The following is a 21,873-nucleotide window of genomic DNA, read 5'->3' as shown; positions in this document are numbered from 1 at the left end:
ACACACACACACACACACACACACAGTGGGGTAATTTGGTGTCAACGATGACACCAAAGTATGTTGGCTTGAAAATACTGTATCCTAAAATTCCAGTATGACATAATGACTTTTAGATCTGCCTGTTTTACAATTTCTCCTAATAGCAAACGTGTTCATCCTTATTTCTGTGCCCTTGAGCAAGGCATGAGGTCACCCCGATCTGCGGTGAATGTGCTGAAATGTCTGGAAGTCTTGTAGTTAAGAATGCCGGTGATTACGCGTTTCCTGCCCCGGTCACAATGTAAGATAATTTACCATCTGATTACTTTCATTGTATTGTCTGTCTCTTAAGTATAGAGCATTAAAGCACATGTACTTCTTCTCTTCTCTGATTTTAAACCCGATTTTTTTGTTTTTTTGTTTGTTTACACAGCCAGTCCTCAGAACAACCCTGTAGAGCTTCGTCACTGACAGAGCCGACAGTTTGGTTGAAGTTTACATTGGTCTTTGTTCTGGCAAAACCTTAGAGGTTTCTCAAACCAGCATGAAATGTGTGATGAGTTGGCAGTATTTATTGGATCATGTATTTTTATTTATGTAATGTAGTTGATTTAAAAAGTACGAAACACTATAAATATAAACCAATTTGGAACGTAATTACGTTTTTGCTGTAAAATATAATTATTCCTAATTTTGTTTTTCTTCTTCCTGCAATAATTGGCACATCAGAGGCAGCACAACAAGCTGTAAACACAACAGTGACATATTGTCAGCTTATGACATAAGGTGATAATGTGCCGAACGTGTTAGCAAACAGCTGCTTATTTGCACATCAGGCAGACACGGAAGAGCTACCAGATGTATGAAACTCCCATTCTGACTCTTTTAGCTGTGTTTTTGGGCTTCAACAACTCCTGAGGGAACAATCTGGCTCTTCTGCAGCTAATTCCTGCACAAAGTTTCAAAAACCCAACATACTCACTGTTCATCAGACAAAGATCTGGCTTTTTGCAAAGAGTAATTAGTTTATTACTGTCTGTCATTTACCATCTGCTGACGTGAAGAACTTCTTGTCTGACTCAGTCCGACAGTGACCGAAGAGGCTTGTGCGAGGTTCGCTAACTTCAATGGGAGCCAAAAATCGAAGTAAATGACATTTTTGTAATAGAGGCTCTCCAGCCACATATTTCCTGATTGAGCCTGCGGTTCTGCGAGATCATCAGAGCACTGGCATTGCTCTGATAGTTAATCCCCAAATGTCATTCTGACAGTAACCATCATACGGCTCTTTTACCTCCCTGCCTAGTTCAAAACACAGAAACCTTTTCCTGTCTTTTACGTTTGAAGGAAAAGCTGAAGAGTTGCCACATTGTTTTGACAAGTAGCCTCTTGAGCTTTTCCTCTTCACAAATCTTATTCTCCCCCCTGCCTCCGTCTCTCACACCCTGCTGAGTGGTAGATCCCCTGCGAACAGAGCTGCCAGCTTGCTGACATAGTGTGTGCCACTGAACCCCCTCTGAGTGCATGTGTATGTATATGAAAGATATTACTGCACTGAAGAAAAGAATAATGGATGGATCATAACAAACAGCTGGGCTGCCTACTTGTAAATTCAGCCTTAAAACAAGTGGAGAAAGGTATGGAGGAAGAATAGTGTTGTTGACCCACTGTTAAATGAGTAAAATTTTGTACATTGTTGCCAACTTGAATTGGTTTTGAATCGTAAAACGTTATCAATGCTTTGCACGCTGGAGGTTTTAGAATCGATTACGAGGCTTGTGACCACAAACCAGCTTTAGGCTGCGGAGCCCAAGGAGTGATATTGGTCCTGTGTAATTAAACCACATATTTCATCAAGGAAAATGGTTGGTGTTCTCTGTCTTTGTGAGGTAGGGGCTGCGTGATAGAGATCAAAAATCACGTCTCTGTATTTTTAGGCTGAATGGCGACAAACGATATGTATATCTCTGTATTTTTTTACAGAGTGGGCTAAATGTTCAGTTGTAAGTCAAAATCACGTGAGATGTCACAAGCACTTTAATTAAAAGAGACCGTGTGTCAAAATAAAATGCAAAGACAGGGTTTCCTTCCCTGTTTGTAAATATACGGCTGCGAAACATGTAAATCGAAAATTATATTAAAATAAATGGCCTATATTAAATAAAAATAGGCCTATCCAGTGTTTCCCATAGGGGGAGAATTTACTCGTGGCGGTGGGTGGCGCAGCATGTGACCGATCTGCTTGGAGAGATTCATGCAGTTCAGAGGTGGAGAGTGCAACCCAGGTTATTTTCTGTAGCTAAAATTTACACGTGCCCCTTAAATGCCTCACATGCAGGCTATCAGTAGATGCTAAAATTTCCCGATGTTCCCTAAACAACGCACAAGCGGCTGCGCAAAGGGAAGCTTCAAGTCCCCACTCAGCTACTGCAGCGCACACAACTCACGCAGATGTGTGGCCAAAGATTAGTTGGTTTGAAAAGAGCGAACTAAGGCGTTCTAATGTAAGATTGACCTGGGTTGAAACCAAGGGATTTTATCTACCTGGGTGGGTCTTAGTCTACCTTCTTCAGTTGTTTTCAACAACAACAATAACAGACTGATTAAAATACAGTACAATTACAATTATCTTGGGCAGTGTGGACTGGCGCTGCGTTGCAGGAGAACTTGTGAGCGAGTGGGGGCGGGTTGCGTGGAGAGTGTGAGAGAGGAGAGATGCAAACGACTGGCCCGGCTTTGTGGAAGAAACGGGGTTATATGACGTAACATCAAACTATATCGGCGTAAACGGTCTTGTCTAATCCAGTATCTCGTTTGAGAATATATCGGTATACCTTTAAAAAGTCGATCTATCGCCCAGCACCATAGTGAGGTAATAGATTTACATGTGTAGAGAGACTTAGACTTGGCAAACCTGACCAAATGTGTAGTTGGTCAGCTGTGTCAGAAAAGAGCCGGTTTTGATTGAAAGTGTAGCGAATCAAATAAGGCTGAATGGGTTTTTGATACAACATAATTACCGCTAGTTTGAAAAAGGTCAGAAATCAGACAACGAGATTATGAGTCCAAAATCAAGCTTTAAATCTGTTAAAGAGAGTGCCACTACGGCTGTCGCAGTGAAGGAATTTGCCCTGCGGTGATTTAGGGCCGCTCAACAGCACGATATGCGTTACTATCCAATATAAGGACCATTTTTCTGTTTTTACAAATTACTTAATTTAGCCTAATTTAAGTGCTATAAAAATAAGCTTTATTGGTAGGCTATTATGAGATTGAGTGTTGCTTTTTAAATGACAAAGATGACACAGTTTTAAAACAAATTAAATGCTTGTTTATTGTGCACCATTATTTCAGTGTTGCCATACTCCAAAGCAGTTTCTGTACAGGATAAGGCAGAGCACCGCATCCCACACAACTTTCAGATTGCTATCTTTACAGATTATTTTGTCTCTGAGGGGTGCTTTCCTGCTGCAGTAGATTTCTATATGCTAGGGAAACAACACAGACCTCTCCAATCATGTTTGTAAATCAGCACTCTGCCGTTTTTTGACTCTAAAAGGTTCAGCTCTTTGTGCATCTTTCACTAACACAGTTAATGATGGGTAGAGATAGTCAGTCAATTTCTTCATTAGAATATGATAGCTCCAAATAACAGTGAGTAAGGGCACAAAACACCGATTTATCTATTTTATTTCATTTATTTATTTATTTTTTGGGGAAATATCCAAAAATAACGCCAGGTTTCACGGTGGATTACAAAGCCCCTGGATGGTTGATAATGGCAAACAACAGATCTCTGTAACAGAAAACATTGCGCTGCAGAACAGTTTTTAAAGTCCCTACATAAATCCGTTAAAGAAATATTAGTCAAAGTATCAGACGAGTGCTTTTCCAGTCATCAGCGACTGCAGCAACCCGAGGGGGTTAACGTTCAGTACACACACACTGAAGTGTAAAACATGAGGAGCTCAGCCTCATGAAAGAAAAAAAGAAAAGAAGAAGAAGAAACATGAACATGGTGGCTGTGGCGGTTGCTTGCCGTCCCCTGCGGTTGGCTTGTCAGCGGCGCGGTATTGCAATATTGCATTTATCGCAACAGTCATAAATGCCACAAAAAATAAAAAGAATAATACTGAATATAAGCATTATAGTTTCAAAAATGAACAATAATCATTCACATTAAAATCAAACAGCACGTTTGGAGCCCATTGTAACTTTTGAGTCTTCAGTCCCCAGTTTGTTCGGTCAGCTGAAAACTACTCCATGCCGGTAAACCTCATGGAGATCAGTCAAAAGTCACGTTACACAGCTACCAGAAATCTAACTTTATGGTATATCGTCAGAGTTTTATGCAGATCCAGGTCCGTAGTTGCTCTTTCGCTCGTTTTCAGGTCGTGTATTCACAAAGTTATTTAAAGCAGCACCAGGCTTCAACTGGTTCCAAAGTGGAGGCAGAAGGTTACTTGAGATAAAAATTTAACTTCAGTTCCAAAATTAAATTGATGTCAGTACAGTCACTGCTGTTTAGGAGGGGTTTGTGTTTCACTATCAAGTTTAAGCTTAAGTTTTGTTACCTTTGGTGAGTGGAGAATCATTAAGGCATCAAAATGATGATGATGATGATCTTTTTTTAGGGATTGCTTATTTTTTAGCAGCAAAGATAGAGACAGGGTTGTATATCTTACTTTCAATCGCTTTCGTTAGCCAGTCAGTTTGGGTAGAGCTGCATGAAGACCCTAAATGTGTAAAGGGGGGAAACTCTGCCCATAGTTCCCACAACTTTAATTAGTTATGCTCAATCACATGTAGATTGATTCTTCCAGACTTCTTTATTTACTTTCACTGTTAAACAGCCCTTAATCCACTTTGACATAGTAATAAACTGATCTTAAGCAGTTCACATGATGCTTTTCAAAATATTCTGATCATGGGCTTCTTCCTCAGCTCCAGACTTAGTGTCTCATAACATTATTATTTTGAGTCTGAAGCTCTTTTCCAGTTGGAATAGTTTTACTGATCTGTATTTTATGATTTTATTTTATCACAATGTAAGTGACATTCCAAAGGACTAAACGGGGTAAAGGATCTCTCTAATTTTCTTCAATTTACGGATGGAAAACATTAATTTATTGTAGCTGCAAGCAACAGCTAGGCAGGCAGGGAAAGATACTGGCAAAAGATTACATGGACAAAAGGCGGAAGACAGGAAAGAGGGATAGCCTGCAATAAAGGGATGAAAAGAGTGAAGGAGGGGAGGACTGAGCTACAAGATTAAGATCTACACTTTATTCTGAGAGGAAAATGAAGATTTCAAACTGCATAATTGTTTTTTCAGATTTTTGCCTAATTTTATCTTTAACACAATAGATTTCAGTGTTGTGTCAGTGTTCAAGTTCAAGTGTTCAGTTGTTGAGTTATGGCTCTGATATTGAATGTTGGCTTTTTTTTTCTTCTTCTTCTTCTTTGCCTTTGTGGTATCCATGGTCTTTCTCAAGGGTTGGTCAAGAAAATGTAAAATCCTCTCTCAGCGAGGATTAACCTCTTGTAATGAGGTGCTTTCTTTCTTTCTTTTCAGGTATTCCGTAGGAAGGCAGTGGAGCTGGGTGAAAAGCTGCTGCCAGCCTTCAAAACACCCACCGGCATCCCCTGGGCTTTGCTTAACCTCAAGAGGTAGAACAGACAAAAACACACACGCTCGCTCCTTCTCGCACGGCAGTCCACGCTTGTGATATTTGAGGCAGCAGGTCTGTTTTGATGGTGTGATACTTTAAAGAGCTCTGTGGTCTGACGCTTGATGTGAGGTGGGGGAACACAAGCTCTCTCTATTTAATTCTCACACACGGAGCTGAGATTTTTTAGTTTTACGTGACAGAGCGGACTTGTCAGACACAAGTTGTTTGGTTTTTCATCAAGGACTGCATGCCAGTGGCTGGCCCTGAAACTGAACTTCACTCAAAAGACAAACCGAACATTTATGAGTTCTCTGACTAGGTTGTAGGCCACAGTCAGTCGTTTCAACACACTTGAAAACACTGACTGTGGCTGCCCCTGGGTTTGGTACTAGGGCACATGTTTAAGATGGAAATATGAAAGCAGTTTGTCATTATGTTAAAAATCCTCCATCTCTGATGATGTTGAATATGATTCAATTTGATTGATGACATATCTTTTTTGTAGCATTGATCCACACTGCACTACATACAGAGTTTTCTTCTCAGTGGCTGTACATACCAGCGGACTGGGCCTTTAATTTACAGTAATTTGGCATTAAAGGGCTTACATTTGAAGCTCCAACTGTAAATATTATGAAAACGTGACTTTGGAATGGGTGGAATAAAGGATATGCCTGATTAAAAATGCTGAACAGGAATAACAGGCTACTGCCATCGTCCACCCTTGAATTATCAACCTTAACCTTCATTATCAATATTTATCTGTTTATAAAGAGCCTAAAAAAAAAAGGATAACAAGTTGTAAATTATCAGTCATACAACCAAAAAGAGCTGCTAACTAACAATATTTTTCTTTATCTATTAATCAATATTTTATACGCATATATTTATCAATTGCATAGTCTGTAAATTGTCAGAAAATTGTTAAAAATAAATACAATGACCTTTATAACGGAGAGCTTTCCTTAACGCGGCTATAATCGATATATTTACAGATTATTACAAAATCAAATGACAGTGTGAAAACAATTATGCAAAAGGGGATCCGGGTAGTGATGAGCTAGAATTATCTCCAGACTCTGCAGCTCCCCCCGGTTTTATGGAGCTTCACAGTGAGGTTCAGTTCATTGTTTATCTGTCCAGTCCACAACTTCACTGTTTTCCTTCACTGTCACTCTCACATAGCTTTGTTTTTGGCACTAGAGCAGCAGACAGACAAAGTTAGCAACTAGCTTGTGAACATAGTGGAGCGTTGAGCAGCTGAAGAGCCAGATATTTCCCTCTGGATTTGTTGGAGACCAAAAACAGAGCTAAAAGTCAGTGAGTAACGAACTTTCACCATCATCTTCCTTCTGTCAATCACTCATGGTGAGCGGAGCACTCTTTTATTTCCTCCATTTTCTTTATATCTCTCTTCCCCCAGAGAGAGACAGGACACTGCTGTTTGTCAGCCGTTAATTAAAAAGCAGGTTGTCTCGATGATAAACGTGCTGTAACAAATTAATTTTCTTTCTCTCTATACGGGTGAATGGACTCTGCCCCTCCCTTGTCCCTCTCTCTGGAGTGAGAAACACCCTGGGGAGAGACTCTCTGTGTGTGTGTGTGTGTGTGTGTGTGTGTGTGTGTGTGTGTGTGTGTGTGTGTGTGTGTGTGTGTGTGTGTGTGTGTGTGTGTGTGTGTGTGTGTGTGTGTGCGTCTGCATGTATGCACATGAATGTGGGTGATCCCCTAGAGGCCTGAGCAGATTGGTGGTGCTGATGGCTTTACCTGCATGACTGAGCTATGATAGCTTGAAAGCACACACACACACACATTCCCATGCACACATTATAGCGACGCGCACACACCCAGCACTACAGTGGCTAATGCGCCACTGAGCCGGGAGCTTCAACTCATCTTCAGACTGAGAGTTTTTGACTTATATGTGACATATTAAAAAAAAATTACATAACTAGAAAATGTGCTCAGTAGAGCGCAGACCTCCGCCAAGGCCAATGTCAAACAACAGACACCAGACTTCAGAGGAAAAAATTCAAATTCATAGTAAATGATCCGGATCTGCTTCATAATTTAATGGGTTTTTTCCCTGGCCCATGCCCCATCCCTCCACCAAGTTCAGTGCAAATCGTTTCAGTAGTACATAATCCAGCTGACAAATAAACTAACAAACCAACAAACGGACACGGGTGATCATATAACCTCCTTGCTGGAGGTAATAACATCATAAGGAGAACTGGGTGTCTAGAACAGCTCTGAATTGGAACCGTTTCTAAATGTACACAAACCAGTAATTTGTTGAATTGTATGCTTTTTAATTTCACTCTTTGATTCCTGGAAATGACTGTGTAGGAGCAAAATTTCTCTGAATTGGCAGTCACACATGCATCAGTGCATATGTACGGTGTTCACAATACAGTGGACTAGAAAAATGACTTGGAAGCTTCACACAACAGTGCAGTGGTACAGCAAAATGCAAATTAGGGAAGGGAAGACTGCAATGTTTTTAATGTCCAAGGTTGTACTTTTAGGGATACAGGATCAGCTAATGCTATTGTGTCCAACTCAAGTGAAAATATGTGTAAAATGATTAACATCCACCATGTACACAGTAAGCCAGAATGTTTAAATTTTTTCTTTACTTTTGCTCCAAGTTGATGTTTGCTTTCAGCATGTTTTGGCCTCTTTTTTTGCTGAAATAAATGCCAAGAATTATACCAGGACTACAGTAAATAAGAAGATCTTAAACTGAGGAGCAGATTTTAATCATAATCAGAAACTATAGAACCTAAACAATACTAATACCTAGTTATAAACCACTTTGCAAAGGTTGTAGACACTAAAAGTAAAGTGGGGATTCTTTCAGAAATAATGCCATGAATAGTTTTTATTTATCAATAAACTTCTTACAAAGTCTAGTAAACAGAAGAAACCTGAATCAAATCAGTATTTGCTGTGACCACCCTTGGCCTTTAAAACAGCAGCAGTTCTCCTCAGTCCACTTGCTCAAAGTTTTTCAAGGTCCTTGACAGGTAGGTTCTTCCAGGCATCTTGGAGAACTTGCCACAGTTGTTCTGCGGATCTGTAGCAGGATTCCTTGTTCTTCTTGTCTCTGAAGATTACTCTGAAGAGCTCTTTATGACTCTGGCTGTATCGGGTCATTGTCTTGCTGCAGAATGAAAGTGGGACCGATTAGACACCTCTCTGATGGTGTGTGATGGATAGGAATCTAGACAACTGAAGGGCCTAAACCTTATGCACAGTTCTGTAGATAAGATAGAATATCCGTCCATAACCATTTAACAGGTATTATTAATGTATCCTTGTGACACAACTTTATTATGCCTTTGAATTTTAAGCGGTACTGTTTATTTTCGTTTTTTCATTGCTTTCAGATGTTGTTATAGGAATGACTTCCCTGCTGTGCCTACAACCTACAGCCGGCTACCAACATACAGTTACATGCTCATAGCAAGTGCTTTACATCTCAAAACCTTGTGTTGTCATTAAATGTTAATTTTAAGAAAATGAACTTATATTATAAGAATACAGGAAAATCTGTTCCACGTGTTTTGAGTTTGTAGCCTTTGAATGATTTTAGTTTTGTGACTAAAAATGTTTTGTTTCTTTCTTATCTATCTTCTGTGGTTGAATGATCTTGTTAGATTGTAGCATAAACAAACACTCTTAAAACCTTTTCCAAGTTTCCCCATTTTAGTATATTTTATTCAGTTCAGGTTCAGTTTGGACAGAAACAGAGACAGCGGGAGAGAGACAGAAACAGATCAAGAGTTTTCATAAATGGGCTGTTGAGAAGAAACATCAGTGAAGCACTTTTGAAGCACTGTAGTTAGGAGCTGTTAAACTGCCTACATAACCTTGACCCAGATTGAAGCAGAATAAATTTGTAAAACTCACACAGACACACTTGCAAACAAGGCCCAATTATAATCTTTCCCTTCATTTCCATTGCTCCTCTCTCTTTTTTTTTTTTTTTTTTACACAACCCGCTCCCCTTATTCCCTCTCTGTCCTTCCTCACTCCATCTATCTTACCTTGAATGACCCAGTATCTCCTGTTTCAGGACGTCTAACCGTAGGTCCACTCCACTCCATGGCCTTGTTCTGTGTGCTCCCTTTCTGCAGTGTTTCATTGCTCTACCCTGTAGCTATCTACAGGGCCAGAGAGGGGCCACAAGAAATAAGGGCACAGATTTAGACAGGTTACTGCCTTGTTTGTAAACCTTGTTTGCTCACTTGCCTTGTTTTAATTTTAGAGAACAAAATAAATGCCGTTTCCTCAGTCTGGTGGTGTCTTAGCTACTTTTTCCACTGAAGGTTGTCTAGACAAGGTACTTTTTCCACTGAAGGTTGTCTAGACAAGGTATTGAGTCCCAAGTTAAACAAAAGGAGTAAATTTTGTATTCAAAGCAGTTGACCATAACATCATCTGAAAGGATTTACTAGTCTGCTAGTAAATAAGTACAGACTGCTTCAAGAGGTTTTGAGCTACGTCTGTGACAACACAACTCTGGGACTATTATGGAAACCGAATGTCTCATTGGTGCACCTTGATCCTGGTGTATATCTGTACATCACTGCGGCAAGGTTAGAAGTTCAACCACTGGAAGTCAGCAACAATGAGATTTTCAGCATGTGTTAAGTTAACAGCTCAGGTCAAATAGATCTGATCGTTGTTTCCAGTGCCTTTACCCTTTCATTCATTTGTTTTTTCAATCTTAAGCAAAGACTCACTTGGCCTTTTAAGTCGATGTAAGAGTGTTAAAGTTAAGAGATTTAATGAAATGCGTGCACTAATAAGCCCAACTGACCACCAGACTGACCATGCATGAAAGACCACTAACAAACCAAGAAAGAAAGAAAGAAAACATATGGTTATAGAGGCTACCTGGATGGTTATGACAGAAATTTAAAGGAAAACTTATTGGATTTATTTATCAGTGTGATCTGAGGGAAATCTTATCCTGACCCCCAGTAGATTTATATTGAGAAAACACTTGAAACAGCCTCTACTTGGCCACTTGTGAGGTCCGTTAAAGCAGGGGAAGAGTACCTCTTAAAGGATCAGAGGTTGGCTCGGGACTCAGACATCCCTCTGCCTCATCCCCTCCTCTTTCTCTTTCCCTCACTTTGTATACAAACCCATTGATTGCCACTAACAGAGTGGAAAATGCAGCTAAGATACAATTTGCCCAATTGATCTGCTACAGACTCCAGCCCCACCAGAGCAAATCTGGTGGCACTGCACCCAAATGGATAGAAGAACATTTGTCCCTGAATTTAGTTTGGATTATTAGAGTACAAGAATTAAAAAGGCAAAGAATTGTGTTTCTGAGACAGTTGTTATGTCGCTTCCAGTGAAATGTTCTATAAAATGAACACTGATTTTTCTGTTGTCTCTTCTATCCTTTTATTCCTTAACGATAGCTTTTCTTTTACTTAAGTTTATCATAGACTTGTGGAAAGTAGAAAATTCGCCAAGCATACAACCCCTTTTTGAGGAAATACTTAATTCAGTCAAAAGTCATTGGGGTTTCACATGAAAGGATCAGGATTAGACAAAGTTCTGAACACTGTTGATCAGTTTTAAAGTTTTAGTTTGAGAATAAAAAAACAGTATTAGCGAATTACATGCTGCATTGATTTGTTCTTACTAAGGGACAACCTCAGACCTGTTTTCTGCTGCTTATCAGTAATGTCAGTTGCGTGGTAGTAATTGAATAATGATGAATAATGATACTGTACGGCAGACGAGGAAAGGGTTTCCGCAAAGGCGATCAATAACTGGGGGGCTAAACAAATACGCCACTTTACTAAGTAAAGTAAAATATTTTCTGCACATTCCTAATACAGGCTTCGTTTCAGCAGAACTATGGTAGAAATCACAATTTTTACCAAAGATATTGACACCATTGTAAATAAAAACGTTTTTTTTTTTTACCTCATGTTATTGCTCAAAATGAATGTAGAGAATGATGGGAACATCAAATAGAGCAATCGAGGAAGTGCCACATAAAACAGAAATATGTATATGTCCCCAAACTGCATGTATACAATTGGCTTCCTACAGCATGAAGATGCAGTGCTTCAACAGGGGAAGCCATGGCAGCACTCTACCAACAAACCACTTCGCCTATATCATCTGACACTTTCTCTCTTTCTCACTCTTACTTTTTCACACAGATGCACACACACCCTTGTTACCCAGTTTTTATCTGCTTCGGCCAGTATGTCCCATAGCTCTTTTATTAACATTCAGACTGATAAAGCTCTTGCAAATCACTCCCGATGCACTGCATACTGACTGGCCATAATGGGATGAGACATTGTGTGTGTGTGTGTGTGTGTGTGTGTGTGTGTGTGTGTGCTGGGTTGTTTTGAGGTCTTTGGATCTGTGTTCAACCCAGGAATTATTAGTTCATTCCTCTCTACATGCATTATTACAGTTGGGACATACACTCACATACACACATCTGATTTTTCCATGTAATTGGCAATAAAAGGTTTCAAAAAATACTCATTCAATTTGAAAACACCATGCTAAAAGAAGAAATTTCTTTAAAAAGGATAAATGGCAGATCATTTTTATATGTTAAGTGGTAAACTTCAGTCAGATGTTACTGAGGTTTGGCTCTGTTTTCTGAGTTTCTGGGAAGATCTTAGCCTATTGGGATGCAGCGCTGCTTTCCCTCTCTTATCGTCTTGTACAGACTTCGCTCTCTCAGAGAATTAAAGAGCTACATATACATTATATATACAGCACACATCTCCAAGTTAGCTGTTCCACCAACGGCCGCCATTACAGGGAGCACAAACTCAAGGAAAATATCTGCTTTTTAGCCAAACTGCTGCTAAAAGCAATGTCATCATCTTAATGACACTGCAGAGTCAAAGCTAACTCTTTTGCCCTTTTGCTCTCTTTACTTATCTCATAAAAGAAAATGTTAAAAAAAAAAAAAAAAAAAGTAAGCATTGGGCAGATTTGCTCCTTCAGCTACAGACTCTGAGGCTAAAGCAATCAATCCTGAGCTCTTTGGGTCTCGGAGTTTGATTAATAGGTCTTGATGGAGAATGGCTCCATTAGCAAAGTCTGGTGAAGTTGTCACACTGAGTGACCCTGCATAGTGCTCTGTCATGCAGCCTTTTCTTCTAGATGTGATAGGAACATGAACTTGTTAATCCAGTGGATGTGTGGAAATTCTCTGCTTGGTAAAGACTGATAAGAGTATAATAAGATTAAAGGGAGCTGACTTGTATTTTAATTTAGAACTACTTTAGAGTGAAACAGTGGAACAAGGTCTGTCATGCCCAACAGAAGTAAATTCACTTTAACTTCTGTATCAGAGGACAGGGAGTCATCAGCATAGCAGCAGCAGAAGAGGTCATAAATTGGAATTATAAGGGCAACATCAATAGATCTAGATTTTTCTACTAATCTAATAAATATGTACCAACAGGTAGGAGACAAATAATAAAAAGCATATCAAGAACTAGGTTATACACAGTATGGTGTGAATCAATGCAGTTATATCCAGTAGAGAAGACTCGAAGGGTGCTTTCTTTGTGTACTTGAGGTCTAGTGGAGTCCAATAAAAACCAAGCCACTCGAAATTTTACTCTGCCTATGATGACAGATTTCTGCCCTGAAGTAAATGTGATCTGGGAGTACAACAATTATTCAGTCGCTCAGTCAATTGAGAGAAAATGCATCTACAACGATTATAAAAACTGATTGATCATTTAAGTCATTTTCAGCCAAAAATGCTGAACAGAATGACAGAATTTTCCGCTTTCTCTTGCGGTACATTACAGTAGACTGAATATCTTTGAGTTTTGGACTGTTGGTTGGACAAATCAAGGCATCTTATAACCTTACCTTTGGCAGTGAAAAAACTGTAATGGGCAATTTTTACAGTTTTCTGATGTTTTATAGACCAAATGATTTATCAGTTGATTGAGAAAATAATTGGCTGATCAATTTCTAAAGAAAACAATTGTTAGTTGGCGCACCAGTGTGATCTCGCTTCCAGGATACATGCAGCCTCATTCAAAGTGCACAAGTCCTGTAAACAACACATTTGCTCGAAAAGTGGCAGCTGAAAGGTCTAGCAAAGAATCAGACAGTATTATTCCATTTGCCAGATTTGTGAATTGTTATCTGACATGGTGGCGTCTCCACCCTAAGCAAAACAATATTAACAGTGTTGCAACACTCTGTGTTGCTGTTTTGGCAATTACTACTAAAACCTTTTTAACTATATTGGTCTAATTCTGCTTTGCCTGGTCAATTGTCTCAAATTAGGTCATTTTAGCCTAATGTTAGTGGATTTAGAATAGGCTGTTAAAACAAAGCATTTTTAGCAGTTTATAATGAGTTAAATAGCTTAATGAATACAGGATTTTTTAGGCAATATCAATATTTTAGATTTCATTTCATTTTCATTTTGCTGTTCATGTTATATCAATTTTTAAGGTGTGTGGGTGCCCTAAGGTGGCTCTACTGGAAGGACAAAGGTAGGACCCTTACAAAGTAGATGTTCTTACCATGGCCACAGTTATGAATACACACATGTACATGGTATTGGTAGTAGCATAGTCTCATTGCCCTGAGGCACTTTGTACCAACAAAGAAAAGTCATTCAGGGTATACACCGATTTTTATTTTATTTTATTTTTATTTTTTTTAAAGCACCCACATAGAAATGCACACACTAATTCCGAGTGCAGCTCTCCTCGACAGTAACCTAAGGCAGTGGAAGGCAGCCATGATTTAAGGCCTCTAATTAAGTTGCTAACTGTGATTCTGTCGCAATTCATATTTTCTCTGTGCCTGGAGGAAGAGGAGGAGGAGGAGGAGGAGGAATACGATCGAATTTAGAACAGAGAGGAAGAGATATTGAGGGAAGAAAATCAGGAGGAAAAGCAAGATCATGGCATTGATGAAGAGGAGGACAGTGAAAGGGTTGGAACAAAAAAAAGAGAGAGAATTGAGCCAAAATATAGGCTTCATCCAACCACAGAGTACAAATGAATTGGAGGAGTGCTTCCTAACAAAGAGGAGCGTGAGAGGGCACATCCTGGTGTGACATGCTAATTTATGGAGATGGAATGCCTTTTCTGTTTTTCCAGGTTACTGCTCGGTACCACAGAATTAAAATCCACATTGTTGGCTCTGCAGAATGGACTGGAGGGTATAAAACTAACGGGCTAGAATTTGTCATTTCACAGCTGGCCAGAAAATGGCTATAGGTGTGAAAGGTTGAATAATTAAAAGATTGGACTCCCCCAAAAGGACAAACAGGATAGACAAGACACCAAAAGGACTGGAATATGTCCTCCAATATAAATTCATAATTCAAAGTTGCATCAATCTGTAATGACCCAGTTTTTTGCTTTTTTTTGTTTTGTTTTCTAGGTCAAGGCTTTAGATCCATATTTGTTATGTGAAACCCTTGAGCCTTTAGTTTAGTTTTTTTTTTTTTTTTTTTTTTTTTCTTGGGCTTGAAAGCAGAGCAGCACAATATAGAGAAAATATGTGATGTCTGATTATCTTGCGGGAGATTTCTGCAACAAAAATACAGTTTTCCAGCAATGACAGAGATGTATAGGAATTGTTTACTTCTCAAACAATGTGCCTGGGTAGTAGCCTAGATGCTCCACCATCTTGCATCTGCAGTTTGATCTAACTTAAGCTTTTAGCTAAGGTTTTGCAGCTTGTTTTAGTGTGGTTATTGGGCAATTGTAGAGACTGAAAGCTCATTCTTAACCTTGGAACCAGTATTTAACAGAAATGGCATTGTAGAAGTACTTAAAAAGCAAAGGGAAATTTCTGTTATTCTATTTATTTTTAAGGATTTCTTGCCCTTGTTGGATTAAAAATTGCGCCTGAAAAATTGCACCAAAATGTCCCCCAGTTTTTAAAAGAAAAAAAATACTATTGAAAGAATGGCCTGATTTCATATCTTCATGGTAAAACCTATGAAACAGGATAACGTGTGCTGAGCAAATTAATTAAAATCTATGATCATGAACTCCTACTAGCCATACAAACTGCATCATATCACTTCTATCAGAGGTGGATGGTGCCGGCTGATCTCTTTATTTATAATCGAAGTTCAGTATCAGCTATGATATATTGGTGTAAGCCTATCATAATCTCTAAAATATCCTCTAGTTCTAGGTCACTGTAAAATCTAATTGACATTTCCTGTGTAGTTTGCAAAGAGAATTACTGAATGTTTTTCAACATGCTGCATTACATTACTTCATTGCATTGCTCATCAGCAGAAGATTTTATCAAAAGACAGCGTGATGATGGAGAGTCAGAAATGTCATTGTGACTCCAGTGAGTGAGCTGAATTCAAACAAACTGAGACTTTTTTATACAGCCAGCTTTTAATATGAAGCTTCATACCGCTTACTGATGTGAAAATTAAGCCAACTGAGATCACAAGAAAACCAGTAACAGGAAAAATCCATTACCATTTTACTGTAGATACAATTGCCCGATAATTTCTGCAAATTGGGATAAAAGCCACTTGAGGCTTCTGTAAAGATGTATGTTCAAACCTTGACCACTTGTGCGATATTTTTACAATACTGCAATATAGTCTGCAGTGCAAGAATAGGTCATAGACTAAACTGTGTCTTTTATAGCTTAGAGCTTTTAAAAAAGTCTCATTACATCCCATGCGAGAAAAGGGATGTGCAGCATGCTAGTTGCTAACAGTGCTCTGGAAACTGGGCTGCCGGGACATCTGCATCAGTAGTCAAACACAACAGTGGACGTCCCATTAGATGGACTAATACAGTTGTATTGTGCTGTATGCCAGTGGATTAATGCCAGTTTCCACTCCCAGTACAGGAAGTGACTAGAACAACAATGAGTTTCCATCAGAACACCGGGCATGAATGCCCCTCAGTAACTATTGAAACAGGTCCATTTGGCCCAAAACGGAGCAGAGGCAGCTGTCTGACCCAGTGTTTTTATTGGGTTTACCAGCATTAATGCATTGTTCCAATCACAGCTCATTCACTGTAAGTCGTTGTTATTGCAAGTAGCCACAGTGAGAGGTCAAACTGACCATCATTTCATCATTTTCATTTTTATGTACCTCATATCTGGAAAACAACTCTGTTCTTTTAAACCACTTCTTTTTTTTTTTCTTTGCCAGTGCCTTCTATTAACTTACATGTGGAACTATTTGTTTATATCTTGCACTGCAATGTAATTGCAATGACATTTCTATTCTCTTGTTTACTGGACTATAGATGTTGAATTTGAGCTCATGATTACAGATCGAATATTCAAGTCCTCCACCACGTTGAGTAGAGTTTGAATTTCAAATAAAAAGTCACAGCATTATTACAAATATATTCCCAATTTTCAGTCAGCTAGACAACTCAGTAATTTCAGTTATACGGCAGAATATCAATCGAACATTTGCTTACATTACCCATCATAAGCCACCGGACATACTAGACCCAGTAAAGCTGTAGCAAAACACCAGAGTGTATGGACTTTATCAAGAGAGCTTATGAATCCAGCACTCATTTGTATGAGGAAGATTGTGTTATTGATTCTTTTCAAAAGTTGCATGATGTTGCTTTAAGCATATTGTCAGTATTTTATTTTTTCGTCATAGTATAATAACTTCAGTAGCTGTGTTCAGACAAGCAGACCACCTCTGACAGCTCTGGCTTTTTAAACATCTTTATTTTTAATTAAGTTCCACCCAGCATTACACATATCAAATAGTTTTAAAGTTTTCAGATAAATGATATCTCACCCACATACCATCATCTATCTGTCTCTAGTATCACACTTGTTGTTTGCACTTCATTGGTTTGTGTCAGTTTGGTTTACGCAGCAGCTTTTCCCTGCTGTCTTTTGTTTTGTTCTCCTTAACAGGGATTTAGTGTTGCTCACAGCAGGTGAGCTTTAGGAGGGATTGAGGTGGACAGGGGTGAGTTGGAAAGGTGTGTGTTTGCCTTCCCACCTCTCCCCCTGCCTAGAGAAGGGATTTATCATTCATCACAGAGTTTATAAAGGGATTGAAAAAGATGGATAGACAGATCATGTCTGCAGTTGACTTAGGGGAGGTGGAGGCAGCAGTAGATATAAAGAACGAATGTTGTGCTCCTCTGGAAGTAACTGGAACACAAAAAAACCCACTTTATATTTTGGGTTTAAGTGAACAACACATCATGTCAACCAAGTGACGAAGCCTACATTTAACATTTGTGCAGGTAATTGTAGACTTTAGTATCCTATCTTAATGTCAGCAGCAGGCTAAAGTTAACAAACACACGGCTCCCAATTCAATCAGGGTCTGCAGTGATGGGATTTTTCCTCACCGGTTCTGTTCTCTGACCCTGGTCTCTGTCTCTCTGCTCAGTGCCTGATGCTGCGGTGGTCCTCCCTGTGTTTGGTTGACTTGATTAAATCCGCAGTGTAATGGGAAACAAATTATGGCTTGTGCAGCATGATGAGTTGAAGGGGGGATAATTAGTATGTTCATCCACCTCTTTGAAGAGATGTGTGTGTATGGCACTTCTCCCAATGCACACTCCCTCTCCTCCCCCTTTCTCTCATTTGTTGGATGTCTTCCCCGCTTCTGCTTCCTCTGTGTGTGATAGTGTGTTTGCAGTTTATGTCCATGTGTCCCGAAGTAGTTATTGTAGTGCAGACATCCTGCTGTGTGTTTCATGGCGTGGTTAATTGTTAATATGTATTCATGAGTAGTTACTAGAAGCCTCGCCACCAGAGTCATCAGTCCTTGGCCTGGAAGTGATCTGTCAGTGGCTCTAATGATCCAGCGTGCGCGCGCACTCACACACACACACACACACACACACACACACATAAACACACAGAGATAGACAGACAGAAACCCTGTTGCTAAGTCTCCTGTCCTTGTCAAGCATGCCAGGGTTTCACATACAGTCGATGCAACTTCGTCACTGTCAACGCAGCATCGTCACTACGAGCAGCATCGGGGGGGGGTCCAGCATGTTTTTAACTGACTAACAGATAGACACCAGCAAGGATAAGATGTGCTGCCACAGTCAAGCGTGTGAAAAAAACAAAAAAGAGGCGCTCATAGATACGGTAGATGGGATTTAGTTTCATTTTAGTGTCATGAATGTACCTCAGTTTTTATCGATTTTAAGAATCTCTTATCACGACAGCAACTGATGACAAACTCTAATGGCGTTCTTAAATAACATCTCAATTACAGCAATGTTTTAGCAGTCACCTCAGTTTAAAGTATGACTACTGAGTCACCTAGAAGGAGCTGGGTTTTTGAAGATTTAACGCCTCTTTTCAGTCTGTTTAGTATGACGACCAGCAGGTTTTGTGGTTTTCTGATGAAAGGTTTTCTCCAACTTGACTCATGCTCTACTCTTGTGGAATTTTCCGCAAACCACTTGTGGGTATTATCAGGAATAATTTTAAGCTGTAAACAAATTAAAACACTTTATGGAGCTGGTTCTCCATGTGGCTCTAAAGAAGATGGTCAGATAATTTACTAAAATGCACAGAAATCATCAAACAGTATGCAGTCTTCAAACTGTCTCTTTTACACACCAGCTGTGGTTCAGCACTTCTTTTCACTATTCTGTTTTATTAACAGAAACCTCTGTCTCCTTCTCTTTTCCTCTTTGTACAGTGGTATCGGTAGAAACTGGCCATGGGCATCCGGTGGCAGCAGCATCCTGGCAGAGTACGGCACCCTGCATCTGGAGTTCATGCACCTCAGCAAACTCTCTGGAAATCCTGAGTTTGCTCAGAAGGTAACAGAAACAGAGGACACTAGAATGTATTTGTTTTTTCGCTGGCTTTTTACTGGCTGCTTTTACATCTGGAATGTCGGGGAATTTAGACAGATGCTTTCCAGAAACCAAAATGAGTCAGCAATGACTCGAGACTTTTCTCTTAACCTTATTTCCGCATAAAGACAATATTTCACATTGGTTTCTGTCTTTTCAGTGCTCCGTATAGGCACTTTACATACTTTCTTGTCAATGCACTGCACTTGTGGTGTTTGCATTGAGCTTTACCTATTGCATTTGTGCTCTTTTTCTTTTAATTATTAGGTGATGAACATCCGGAGAGTCCTTAACCGCCTGGACAAACCTCAGGGGCTGTACCCCAACTACCTGAACCCCAACAGCGGCCAGTGGGGCCAACGTAAGTCCACCTTTTTTTTTGTCTTGCCTTTCTCCTGCATTCCTTATGTGTATAGTACTTAAATGTCATAGCAGTGCTTGAGTGGGAACACTGTCCTTTAGCTTGGGATCAGTTCTCAGATGCTGGGTCAACCAGTATTTCTGCTCCTCCTTCTTATTTTTATCTTTATATGTAAATGCCAGCAGGCTCATTTAGCAAGGAAACTGATTTCATCATTAACATACATCGACTAACCGCTGTTAACAATCATCTAATAGACACATCCACATCACCAATGGTTAAGTCACCAGACACTGCAGTTTGTAAAATAATAAGCTGACATATAAACATGTAAGACAGATAATTCAAAGATGTAATAATCATACTCTAATCAAAGTCATCACAAACATTCACCCTGTGTGGTCATTTGTCTTGACAAAGCCAACTTATGCATTAAGAAAAACAATCAGAGAGTCACAGCCACTACTCGACATTAACTGAGAACCACCAGTAAGACCAGAGGGCTTCCCTTGCACCTATTGAGCACATTTACTGCTCCCATTTTTCTTCTAGGACCTAGATATTCCAGTTGCTGAGTCAACACTCGCATTAAAGTGGATTTAAGCTGTCAGCGTGGTTGTGGGATACTCCTGACAGCTCCATTTATTAAACGGACCATCCTATTTAACTGGCAGTAAAAATGGGTTGGTCTTCTATTGCTGTTTGGTCCTCCAGTGGTTAAAGAGAGAGTAAACATTTCTTAACGCTTGCCTCAAAGCTCAGCCCCTGGGCGTGTCATTTTCTTGGTAGTTTACTCTGTTTGGAACGGTTTTATGGATAATATTACACTAACGAAGCCAAATTCTTCCTGCTCTATCTGAATATTTTAAGGTGTATTTCAGACACAAATGAAAGACTGGCTCATACTTTTCTGCCGCAGACTAGAGATGAAGTGGACAGAGAATCGGTATGGTAATTTCACACCTAAACACAGTGTAATTAAGATGAAAATAACAGGCTGAAAACCTTAGGTTTAATAGTAACCTGGACTTTGAGTCTCATATCAGAAACATTAATAAAATTTGCATTTATCACTTGAGTAATGTCACCAAGGTTAGACCTTTTCTTCCCCAGCATGACATGCAAATTACAACTTGTCTAGATTACAGCATTGCACTTTATGCTGATCTTTCAAAGAAAACTATTCAACACCTGTAATTTGTTCTGACGAAAAACCAGAAGAGTGCACATATCATTCTCCTATTATAATCACTACACTGTCTCTGGCTCAGATTCCGAATTTTAAAGGTGTTCGTTATTTTTTAATCTATCCATGAACTTGCCCCCAATTATTGTACAATTAATTGTCCTTTACTCCGATATCTCGAGCTCTTCAGGGAGCCTTCGCATCCAATGACTTATTCTGAACTGTACTATAATCCAGAACTACAACCTTCTATGGTGAGTAGAGATGAAATGACAAGTTGACGAATCAATTAGTCAATCAATACAAACTTGATCAGGAACTATGTTGATCATCCATTTACCCTTCAAGTCATTTTTAAGCAAAAATGCCTGCAGTTCTGTGGTCGCTCGCTGAATACTTGCTGGTTTTCTTAATCGTCCTTGATATTATCAAGTGTCATCGTGTCCCTCTGATTTTATCATACCCCGTTTTTTATTTATCTTTCATTCTTCTTTTGGAAAAACAGATTGAGTTGCACTTCTCTGTATAAAAAGTGCATTATAAAGCAGTGTTTTTACTATGGACGCCTTAATCTCTGGCAACAGTGAAATATGACCATTTCCATTGGTTGAAATACCTGCGTGTTTTCAATAAAAAGTGTAGCATTTCTTCAAGTTATCTGTGGTCTGTGGTGTTGGTTATCACAACATATCTATGGTTTATGGTAACTTAGGGAGGTAATTTTTAAAATTGTAGTAGCAACAGAGGCAGTGTTTGACCAGCCATGCAGAATGGATTTATTATTGTGTCCCCTCTTCTTCCTTCTTCCGTCTTTTCAAACGT

General features: G+C 39.4%; 1 protein-coding gene across 2 annotated transcripts in view; it reads left to right on the top strand.

Annotated features, from left to right (window-relative positions):
• The window catches only part of man1a1 (mannosidase, alpha, class 1A, member 1), a 133,864-nt gene that overhangs the window by 93,972 nt on the left and 18,019 nt on the right, over positions 1 to 21,873 (top strand). For both annotated transcript variants that reach the window (XM_040125361.1, XM_040125360.1), the window contains exons 5-7: positions 5,558 to 5,652; positions 19,345 to 19,468; positions 19,772 to 19,865. In XM_040125361.1, coding sequence (XP_039981295.1) covers positions 5,558 to 5,652; positions 19,345 to 19,468; positions 19,772 to 19,865 — 313 coding nt within the window. The remainder of the gene's footprint in view (positions 1 to 5,557; positions 5,653 to 19,344; positions 19,469 to 19,771; positions 19,866 to 21,873) is intronic.

This window comes from Xiphias gladius, chromosome 4 (assembly GCF_016859285.1).
Source record: "Xiphias gladius isolate SHS-SW01 ecotype Sanya breed wild chromosome 4, ASM1685928v1, whole genome shotgun sequence".
Lineage (NCBI taxonomy): Eukaryota > Metazoa > Chordata > Actinopteri > Istiophoriformes > Xiphiidae > Xiphias > Xiphias gladius.
This window is presented reverse-complemented; position numbering and strand designations above follow the sequence as displayed.